Source organism: Struthio camelus, chromosome 1 (genome assembly GCF_040807025.1).
Source record: "Struthio camelus isolate bStrCam1 chromosome 1, bStrCam1.hap1, whole genome shotgun sequence".
NCBI classification, from domain to species: Eukaryota; Metazoa; Chordata; class Aves; order Struthioniformes; family Struthionidae; genus Struthio; species Struthio camelus.
In genome coordinates, this window is record NC_090942.1 from 22,729,201 (window position 1) to 22,740,129 (window position 10,929).

General features: G+C 39.4%; 1 protein-coding gene across 3 annotated transcripts in view; it reads left to right on the top strand.

Moving 5' to 3' along the window:
• TRABD (TraB domain containing) overlaps positions 1 to 9,194 on the top strand; it is a 40,351-nt gene extending 31,157 nt beyond the window's left edge. Inside the window, exons 10-13 of one of the 3 annotated variants that reach the window (XR_011138965.1) lie at positions 12 to 184; positions 2,973 to 3,084; positions 5,979 to 6,353; positions 8,709 to 9,193. Coding sequence is in view for 1 of the 3 variants with exons in the window: in XM_068931404.1 (XP_068787505.1) it covers positions 12 to 184; positions 2,973 to 3,084; positions 5,979 to 6,156 (463 nt within the window). In the remaining 2 variants the exon portion in view is untranslated. Of the gene's footprint in view, positions 1 to 11; positions 185 to 2,972; positions 3,085 to 5,978; positions 6,426 to 8,708 lie in introns of those variants that run through there. The other 2 variants (XR_011138964.1, XM_068931404.1) reach the window with 2 other exon arrangements.
• Positions 9,195 to 10,929: the final 1,735 nt, after the last annotated feature.

Here is a 10,929-nt window from a genome sequence, read left to right on the forward strand (position 1 = left end):
ATCTCTTTCAGTAAAGATGATGTGGAGAAATGCAAACAAAAGGATTTACTGGAGCAGATGATGGCAGAAATGATTGGAGAATTTCCTGATCTTCATCGAACAATCGTCTCGGAACGAGATATTTACTTGACCTACATGTTGAAGCAAGCAGCAAAGCAGATAGAACTACCTCGAGCTTCAGAAAGTAATTATTTTATAGTAAATACCATAACCAGCAAGGTGTTCTCAGTGGGACTTTCCACAGCTTCCAGGTTTCCTGAGCAGAACCGAATTTTCCGTGGGTTTATTTTGGAGACAGATGCCACATGTCGCAGAAGGTTACAGTGCTTAAAGAACAATAATACCACTTTTCTTTTTTCTTTTTTTTTTTCTGTTACAATGATCTCTTCTAGAAGTAAGAATTTTCTTAGAGGAATTAACTCTGAAACGTGATCTCTTTCTCGTTGTGCTCTTTAAAACTGGAAAATACCAAGCAGCCTGACAAACTTTGAAAAAGGCAGGCATCTAGTATTGCAGCACAGCATGGGGCATGCTAGGTTTATGTTGCCTGTCTCACTTCCACCTCTTATCCCAGCAAATTCACTGTCACCATTAGCTGCTCAGGAACAGATTTTCTGCTAAACTAATTGCCTCTAATTGCAGTGTTCTTCATATCTCGCTTCATATTATGAACTGGGCTGCTGGAAACACTCATGTCATAACACACACAGGTTCTGCATACTTGAGTGAGGTATGGGCATATAGGGTATTGTATTTGTCTGGCCTTTGAAAGCATGTTGGGATTGCCCTTGGGGTTTATAAGCATGCTAAGGTATAGGTTACCTTTTGTGTGCTGTCTGAAGAAGATACTATTTGTAATCACTTCAGGGCAAAACTTCTGATACTGTCTTGTGATTTGAAAAAAAATTAATAATGGGGAGACTGCACCTATATTCTTGCATCTCCCTTGTCTGGTTTTACCTCAGCACTGCCATCATAAGGTGCGTCAGAACACACGGTATCTCCTGTTGGCCCAGCTGGTACAGCTGAAAAAGGCACTTGTGCGTTCAGTCACACTGTCCAAGGAGCAGACTGAGTTTTTAGCTTTTTTATCAGTCCTGGATCATAACCCCCCACTCTCTAAACCTAACTTCTTAGAAACTATAGGATAGGTCTTCAGGTAACTGGTTTAGTGGATGTCTGTAGGTGTGGAGGGGGCTTATATGGATTTGAAGGATTTAAAATGGAAGATGGGGCCACAGAAGATAAGAATGTGAGGAGCAACCTGACTGACAGACCTCAGTTTCAGTCTCCTGGTAAATAAGAAACAATACCGGAGATGATTTCGTTTAGAAGCTGTGCATATATACATATGTAAAATCTGCTCCATGCACTCGTGCTTGTGTAAGGCAAAAAGAAAAAAGAATGCCCAGTGATTTACTTAAGGTTCCTAATAAAAGACCAGATCCCACAATTGCAATGAGCAGAAATAGAGCATCATCATCACTGTCCAAATCCTTTCCTATTATAGGGACCTGATCAGGGGAAGTTCCAGGATGCTCTTTGCAGTACTGAAACTTACTTCTGATATGCTTTATTCCTTAACTAGGCATGATCTATTCCTAGGCTTGGCCTCTGACTTTTTGCCTGGGGAACTGTTCCAAAGAGCTTGCATGTGAAACTTTGAAATGTATTTTTTCATTCCATCTTTACTCTGCGTAGAATATTCTGAGAGAGGGATAAAGCTGCTTCAGGTGCTGTTTCAGATCAGTCTGTGTAAACATGATTGGTTATAGCCTCGAAGTCTGCCCACGAGCAGATAGCATAAGATAAGAGTAGAGGCTGGAGCTGATGTAGCGTACTGGGGACAGTGCGTTCTGCTGAGGCACTGTGGTCTGCCTCTCCTGCAGTTGCAGCTGATCTAGAGAAGCCCTAAAACAGGTTGAGAAAAGGCGAGTTCAGAGAAATGGTTTCTTTTCACTTTGTTGAAAATGTGTAAATAGTTTTGGATACTTTTAATAGTTAGGTTTCATTTCACGGCAGGGGGAACTGCTTTTTGAATTTCCTTGTTCTGTGTTCTCTACAAAGACTGGGGATGGGTATTTAAAGCAAGACTGTGAATTGACAGTTGTTTTCTGCCAGACATTTCAGAATGTCTTCTAAATGTATTTTCTCACTTACATTTTATATTTATGTATATATCTATTTTTTCTGCCCCACCCCAAAACCAGAAGAAAAGCAATTATTATTTACTACAAAGAAAACTTTCTGTGAGTTATTTTTACTCTGGCAGAAATTACTTTTTTTTTTTTAATATATTGGGGGAGTGGTGATCCCGAAACGCGCAGGAACAACATTTTCACTTCTAGTGGGCGTTGTGGAACGTTGATCCTGGATTGGAGGGGAGGATGAGAGCTGGCACATGTTAGAGCGGTCTAATGTTGACTTTCTAGCCTGCTGCTGCACCAGCAAACGAAACAGGGCTAGCTGTGGTCTCGAGCACTGTTTCTGATTGTTCGTTCTGCTTATATGTTAGCCCATGTCTTGGCACAATTTTGATGCATGCCAGCTACCACTGTCCAGAGTTGTGCAGACTGCTCAGGAGACAGCAAAGACCAGGGCTGTTCCCAGTAAGCAGTACAGAAACCAAACTCGTGTAGGGAAAGAAAGGAAGGAATTTAGCTGTAAAGCCCTGCTGAGCCGCTCACCCTGAGGCTGGAGTACAAGCCCTGGTCCATTTTGTTTACTAGAATGAACATTTCCTGAAAATCCAGACATCGCAGTGAATTCATTCAGACTTGGAACACAAGAGGCAGTAGGAGAAATGATAAGTATTAACTTTTACTGCATAACATTAAGTTTTAATATGTGATGTGACAGGTACTTGCCTCTTGGAAAATTCTGCTTTGTAATCTCACACATTCCCTTTATCTTTATAGCTTGCAATTACTTCTTTCACTGATGTGTTCCTTTCTCTCCATCTCTCCTTTTAGCTGAACCTAGAAAATACATCCCATCTGTTGTAGTTGGTGTTGTTGGGATGGGTCACGTACCTGGAATCGAAAAGAACTGGAACTCTGACTTAAACATCCAGGAAATAATGAGGTAACAGTTATCCTCTCCTATGTGTTGAGGTTACCAGCTCCTCTTGCTGAAAGTTAGCCGTGATTTTTTTGGTTATTTGTCACAGCTTAAAGAAACATTGCTACCGTCATCCCTACCCCTTCAGCTCATTGACTTGCTGCGTAATGCTTGAAGATTGTGCTTACAGTAGAGGAAAAGGAACTGTTAAAGGAAAAGTAAATGGTTGGATATCCAGGCTAATTGCGAGATGAGACAATAACATCGTCTAGAAAGAAAATATCTCAATCCATGTCTGAGGCTTTTAAAATCAGAATACAAATGAGGCTTGTAGGAGGTGGCAGAGGCGAAAACAGGCTTCACTCTAACTTAGGTAAATACAAACTGCTGGTTTCAAAGCTTTTTATAGTGTCAGAGCACTGCTGGCTCTGGTAAGCATAAAATCACGGTCGTAACCTATTTTTCACGGTATGTGTAAGTAATATGATCTTTTAAAGCTTATGTTTAATTATGGGCTGATTTAAGCCACATACTTGGAACATCTTGCTTAAAAGTACTTACTAAAATAGATATGGTGTCTGCTTTATAGAAGGAGAAATTGAAGAACCAAAATGTTCAGACTGTGTGTATCCTATAAAGCCACAAGGGTCAGGACTTGAGAAATATAGGAAAGATTATAATACAGCCTGGTGTTAGTGATCTGCAGTAGGTTTAGCATAATAGAGCCTTTCAAAAATTAGCACTTCATTCTATCACATCTGCTTACTGTGTTATATAAGCACCTTATGGAGTATTCCCATTTTATAAGAGGCTGTGAATTAGGGGGGGAAAGCAGCTATAGCCGTGTTAAACAGGATATTTAGGGATCTGAAATATTACTTAAGGGGAGTTTTGGTATCCACATCCAAGAATGCAATGTACCGAAGCCCTGCCTAACTGTTTTCAAGTCTACTTTTCCGCTTAATGTTTCCTAGGCATCCAGAAAACTGCCTGCCTCTTGGATGTTCTGAGCAGCCTCTTAGATGGCCCGCAAAACGGGGTTGCCAGAATCCCTGTAATTGTATGGTTAATACTGGTTGCAACATTGACGTTATAGAATTGAACGGCCTAAAGCCTGACTAGTCTTCACGTTTATATATAGGGTCCTTTCCATCAACATTCAGGCTCTTTGACCTGATTGTCTTTACCATGCCAGTGCCATAACTTAAGTGGAAGGATTGCCAGTGTCTTTCATATGATGCTAACATTACATGAACTTGACTGTCTAAAATGGTATAAAATATAAATAATGCAAAGCAAATGAAATTCATAAGATGACACTCAGATTATTTTAAGGCCCCCGTTTCTTGTTAATCTTTTCTTTTTCCCCTGGTGTTGTTGCATTGCAATTGCAGAACAAAACTAAGCTTTTTGTGTTAGTGATTGCCATCTCCCTGAAGTGGGAAGTTCCTAAGATATTACAGGGACCTAATTATGTTTTACAAGTTGCAAAATGATCTCGAAAATGGTCTAAATAAAAACACGTTTGCCACACACTTCCAATTTTTAGGTTCTCACATAAAACCTGACCCTAGGCAGATCTTACTGTTTGCTTCAGGTTATACTATTTAAATACTCACTGAAGGACTGAAACTGAGGAAGAATAGAGGAGGAGTGTAAGAAGGTATAAAGGGTTGTTTTACCCCATCCTTTGTTCAATGTGTATGCTCCTCTCAAACTTTTCTTGTATGCTCCTTTAACATGCAAGATCTCTTAAGCCAACGGGTCTGAAGTTACTACTGAAACTAGAGCAAACTTAGTCAAGTTATCTCCTGTTAGCACACCTAGCCTGGTTTCGTTGTGCCTGTAATGGTTTTGCACTACAGTAACTGCTTGTAAATGTATTAGAAGTGTTTTCCGGATATAAATAAATGAGAAAACTTGAGAATCCTTTGAAGCCGCATAGGAGGAGCTCTCTATCCCCTGTGAGAGGAGTGCTTGTGTTGTAATGAGCGCATGCTGTGTGTGCGGAGCCTGCTGAAGTACTGCAGAGCCTATTAGTTAAGGAGCAGGACTGTATGCATATGGCTCTGCTTTCGGAGCCAGCTTAATTTTTGAAAGTAGCATTCCTGTTTGCCTAATACACTATGCTAGTAACACTGCTTGCAAGCACAGGTAGAGCTGGTGTGCTTTTGTGCTGCCCTCGCAATGCCTGGAGCCCAGTGCAGTAGTTCCTGAGTGGCTCTGTGAGGATGCCGAGCTAACAATATCTGCCAGGCCCAAGATGGCTTCACGTGAAGCCTCTCTGGCCTGCACTGGGAGCTGCAACTGGGCTAGCTCGGCTGCCTGGCATCCCGGGGCGCACCTTGCTGAAACAGCTCCCTGAATCTGCCAAGGCCAGGCTGACCCCAGACATCTCTGGGACTGGCCATATCACACAGAGACACGTGAATTGGAGCAGATCCCGTGCAAGCGTACCCGTTACCCAGAGTATCCAAGCTCCACCTTCCTCCGTTACCCTGAAGGACAGCAAGTTGACTGCACAGACGTTGGATTTGCACTGGCCTACCTTTCTTCTGAATTTTTGCTCTATGCTGAGATAGGCGTAGCAATGTTACGAACAGTTCCACAAGCAATATTTATTTCTAGCGTTCCTCAAGAAGTCTTGGTGTCATCTTGGTAATTTTGATGGGGTGACGAGTAAGTGATAGCCTAGCCGTTAACAGTGGCACCGCACAAGTGGAGAAGTTGTCTATTGCTTAAATTTGGATGTAGCCCATGAACATGGAAGAACAGATTGCTTGTCCGTAAGACATCTGTTCTCTGAAAGGTGTCCTGCCCTAGAAAGGAAGGAAGGGAAATGATCACTGTTTTGGTCAGAAAATACCTGCTTTTTCCAGCTACGCAGTGTTAACGTTGTTTTATATCTTTTGTTTCAGTGTGCCTCCTCCATCAGCTTCAAGTAAGATTTTTAGATTTGCCCTAAAAGCAACAGTTTTTGGACTGATGGGATATGGCTGCTACCGAATAGGTCAAAGGACAGTTCAGTTTATTCTCTCAATGCCAGCAGCACAGAGCTGTCTTCAGAAGCTGACAGAAATAAGATCTCAGCGTTGAACATCAAGTGGAGATACTATATGAAGAAGGTGGCTGAAAAGGATGTTAGAGGCAACAAATAAGTGGACTGATAGAAGAGGGGAAATGATTCTAGTCAAAGAGACGGTTGATGCTGAACAAAGCTGAATTGCTGTGTAATAAAGTATTGATACTAAAAGCTACACCAGCTATGATCTAATGAATAAGTTTGATTCCTGGTAAGTGTATTGCATGAAAGCACATGATTCTGGATTGAGGTAAATGAAATATATACACAAATATATATATTATATATATATATATACACACATGCTGTATATATAATATATATTAATGATGATGTAGTGCAGACAGCTTAGAGTATGTGCTCATGACTCTTTTCAGAGGAACAGAAAAACAGAGTAGCATAATTAGGTGCATCTGCTCAGAAGTTCAGGGACACCTGTCTGAGTGATTTTTAGGATTTTTCTTAGGTATGGTAATACCTAGTGGTCATTTCTGGTGCCAGGCACTTTTACACATAATTTAGAAGGACATCTTCTCTGTAAGTGTTTTATACTTAAAATGGTTAAACTTTTTTTTTTTAAACTTAAGAGCTTTCCAAAAACTTCAGAATTGTACAGGCTGTCATACATACACCGCTCAAATTTTTTACAAGCCTTACTGATAAATAGAAGTGTTGCCTTTAGATTGCATCCCTTGTTACAGCTACCAGTTGAGTTTTCTTTCTCCTGCATAGAGAGGGTATAGCCACAGCATCGGAATTCAGTGTGATTAGTGTCACATGTTTACAGGACGCTGTTCCTTTAGATTAGGTTATTTAATCTGTATTAGTTAGCCAAATCCTGCTGGAATCAGTATTGTAAATTTAAGAGAATAGAACTACTGTACAATTTACTTGTATTTCTCAGACCTCTCATTATTGGGCCAAGAAGTCTGGAACTGATAGATAGCACCTGCCCCCCTCATTTTTGATACATGAAAATATTTTATTTATCAATATAATTTCTCAGTGGATAAATATTTTAATCTATTTAATAGAAAAGCAAAGCTCAATTTAGTTTTTCAAACTAGCTGTGGTGTTTTATTTGGGTTGCTTGCTATTTATACAAAGAATTATGGGTACTTCAAACTGCTGTGATTTTAAAAATTTTCCAGAATAACTATCCATCATCCATCTTTTTTTTTTTTTTAATTCTAGGCTAATATTTAATAGGATTCTTTGGGTACCCTTTATAGCAATCAGCTAGTCCCAGTCCAACAGTACAAATTTTAATTGTCATATCAAAATTCTAATATGATATATTTAAACAAAAAAATCCCTCTTGCTCCTCAGGCTCCTATGCAATTGCTAATTGACTGACATTCATATCTATGCTAATCTTTTTTAGGGGAGACAGAAGGGAAAAGGGTGTGTGAGGCAGGAGGAAGAAAAGGATGTTTTGTGGATGCGTGGGTGGTTTTTTTTTTTTTTTTTTTTCCCTAAGTTGGTTCAATTCAATCAACAAACTGCTTTGTTTAGAGGGTAAATTTCCAAAGCTTGTGTTGGAAATAATCCCACACAGTCTGTTGTTTGCCAAAAGTGTGTGCATGTATCTGCAGTGTTGTCTTTTTTCAACCTTTTTTTTACTGAAATGGAGGGTCTAATGCTCTTTACAATGGCATTGACTTTGCTGGGAGCTGGTCTGTCCATGCAACCTTGTGCTTTTCTGCCTTGCACCTTGTGATTTGTATGGGTCCCAGTGCAGCAATCATTTAAGTGCATGTTTATCTTTAAGCCTACTATTAAATCTAACCTGATTCTGCAGAGCTCTTAAGATGATGCTTAGGTGCTTTTCTGGATCAGGGCCTTACAGTTGTGCAGGGAATAAACCTTAGCAAATAAGAATGGCAGCAATTCCCACTTTGACACAAAGTGTAAAGGATGATAGAAAATACCGTGGAGTCAGGACCTTTGTCTTTTATTTTCCATCTATTAGTGCTTAAGAAAAAAGCAGACATCTCTAGCAAGATCAAAAGCAGCATTTGTAAACAGTTTATAGAAAACCTGAGTGACTGCCTGAATTTTGATTCCTTTTTTTTGTAAAGGTTTAATATATTGTTTACTATTAAGCAGTCCTATTTGAAAAATTGTATTACATTTTGTGTACATTTTTTAAAGATGAAAGCAAACGCTTAAGCTCATTCTTCTCCTGGCTTTACTGACGTACCAAAAGATTGTTTTTTTATTTCTGAGATCTTTCTAGCTGGTAGAGTTCAATATATTGATGTTTTGCTTTAAGATATCTACAGATTTTTAAGGTATCTGCAGATATTTTAAAAGCTCTGCAGATCTTTGATATCTGTACTCAGGTAATTTTACACAAAAGAAAACAAATCTAAGGTAAATTTTAGAAAAATGAGCCTTAAACTTGGGTGGGACTATTGCTAAATGATTGTCATGGAGCATTCTTGCAGACTTAATATTTTATGCTTTTTAGCCAGAAATGATTACCATGTAAGCTGTCCTTTTGTTACTCAGTCTTTATCTGCAGTTATATTTTAAGTCTATTGTTTTATCCTTTTTTACAAAGCATATCAGCAGATTCTTCAAGGAGGCTGTTTGTGGATGGAGAATTTGTAATCTATCTTCCCACTATTGCAAACTGGCAGATCATAAGCATACACTGCTTACCCAGTGGCACTTGAAAGCCTGATGAATTTGCAGAACTAACAGTCCTGTTTAGTCCATACATGAATGCTCAATGTTGTATATTCAATGTGTTGCACTATTTATGTAACATAATCGGTGTTAGATCCATTCTTTTCTGTTCTAGTCAGTCCTTTCAGTGTTAACAGCATCCTGTTAAATTTTAAATATATGTTGAATTGTCCCAGCCCCACCTCAACCTTATGAAGCCATATTGTATTTTTTTGGTGACATGTACATCTGCTTTATGCATTTGTACATCTGATGTAAATTTGAAGTATTTTTAACAATGTGTGCCTTTAATCTAAAGTGGTTTAAAGTAAACAGCAGTATGTTCTATGATATACAAAATAAAATATTTTAACCACCTTTTCTGTCAAAGGCATTTCTTTTCTGTATTAATCATTACATTTCTGAGAGCAAACACCGGTGTACTACATCTAGTACACAATCTCACAATATACAGTACACAATTTTGCTGAATGAGAGCTTCAGTTGGAATAAGTGATGCCTCCTGATGTGAGGCATCTGTCCTTAATGCTGAATTAGGGAAACTAGTTCTTCTACCCCATATAATCAGCAAATAGCAAAGGATGTTTTTCCCTGTGTATTGCCTGTTGGCAGAGAGGTTTTCTGCCTTGCTGAGCACACAGGGAGCGTAGGGAGACTTAACTTCCTAATATAAGCACCTGAACTCTGAGTCCAGAATCAGGCATGGAGAGTGACTTTCTGGTGACTTTTTTGGTTGGTTGGTTTACAGGTTTTCGTGTTTTTGCAGGGAGGTGTGGAGTGTGTTAGCTTTCTGCCCATGCTCAGTCCTGCAAGGTGCTGGACTCCCTAGTCCCAGTCCAGCGAAGCGCTTAAGCGGTCTCATGTGCTTAATGTGCTCTGCTTGGAACCCTTTAAATGGAAAAGGGTTGAGTTAATGACAGAAAGCAGAGTTTAATCATTCAAATTGAGTCAGGCAAATTAAGAAATAATAAGACCCTGTATGATACTGAAAGCAAGTATTTTTCAGACTTTATTACATACAGCTAACACACTGGCTGAGGAGTCTACTGCTTGTACGTTTTGTCAATCGTCTGTACTCTTTGATTCGTACATAAATGTGCGAAGCAAAGGATTGCATATGCAGGCTGGTTGCCCTTGATCGAGCAGAGTTCCCAGCGATGGCGCGTTGAGCTGGGGCTGGGGAGGAGTGCTGAGTAAGGTGTTTAGATGGTGGAGGAAAACATGTTAAAATATTGTAGACAAAGCACTGCCTTAGTCAGGCAACACGGTGTATCAGGGCATACTGCTCTTTCATGTTCAGCCTCTTGTTATGCTGCCAAAACAAATACAATGGGAAGAAACAAGGACTTTTGCTGTTAAAATAATTAGTAAATTTCCCAGAAAATAACTTCTAAGTGGTTAGAGCTTCCTGTAACAGTAACCAACAATGGTTAGGAGCTTGGTGCTCGGATACTTTGAGGAGACACTTTCAAAGAAACTTTCTCTTTTCACCTCTATCCCTTTTACACACACTCACTTTTCTCTCTCAACTGTATTTTACTTCGGTGGGAATGGAGGACGCTTGTTTTTAGAATGAATTGCTTATCCAAGTAGTTTGCAAACATAGTCAAGGTCATGTTTATGATGCACTTTTATTTTCTATACCGAGTACTGAACCAAATTAAGTAATTGATTTTTGAGGTGAATTAAGATTGCCTAGATTTGCACGGGAAGCTGTTTCTGTGTGTGTGTGCAGTGTAAAACACTCTAAAAAGCTCTGACTGACAAATACATCAAGTCTCAAAGTGCCAGGCAGTAGTGGGAACTACACATTGAAAAGAAATAACACGCTGTCACTTGTGTAATTGAGATACTCATGTACTTATTTTCCTGTTTCCTTCTAAAACTAAAATAAACTTTAATTTTAGACTTAAGTGTTTTGGGACTGACTTTATTGCAGTTTTCTTTTTCCTTCAGCTCTGACAGACCAAATTCAGAATGGTGCTGGGTGCTTTCAGTTGTCCTTTGAAATATGCAGTGAAAATTTGAACTACAGAACACAAGTACCTGGAAAAAAACATAGAGCTGGAATAGGTCTAGTGCCTGTTCAGGTG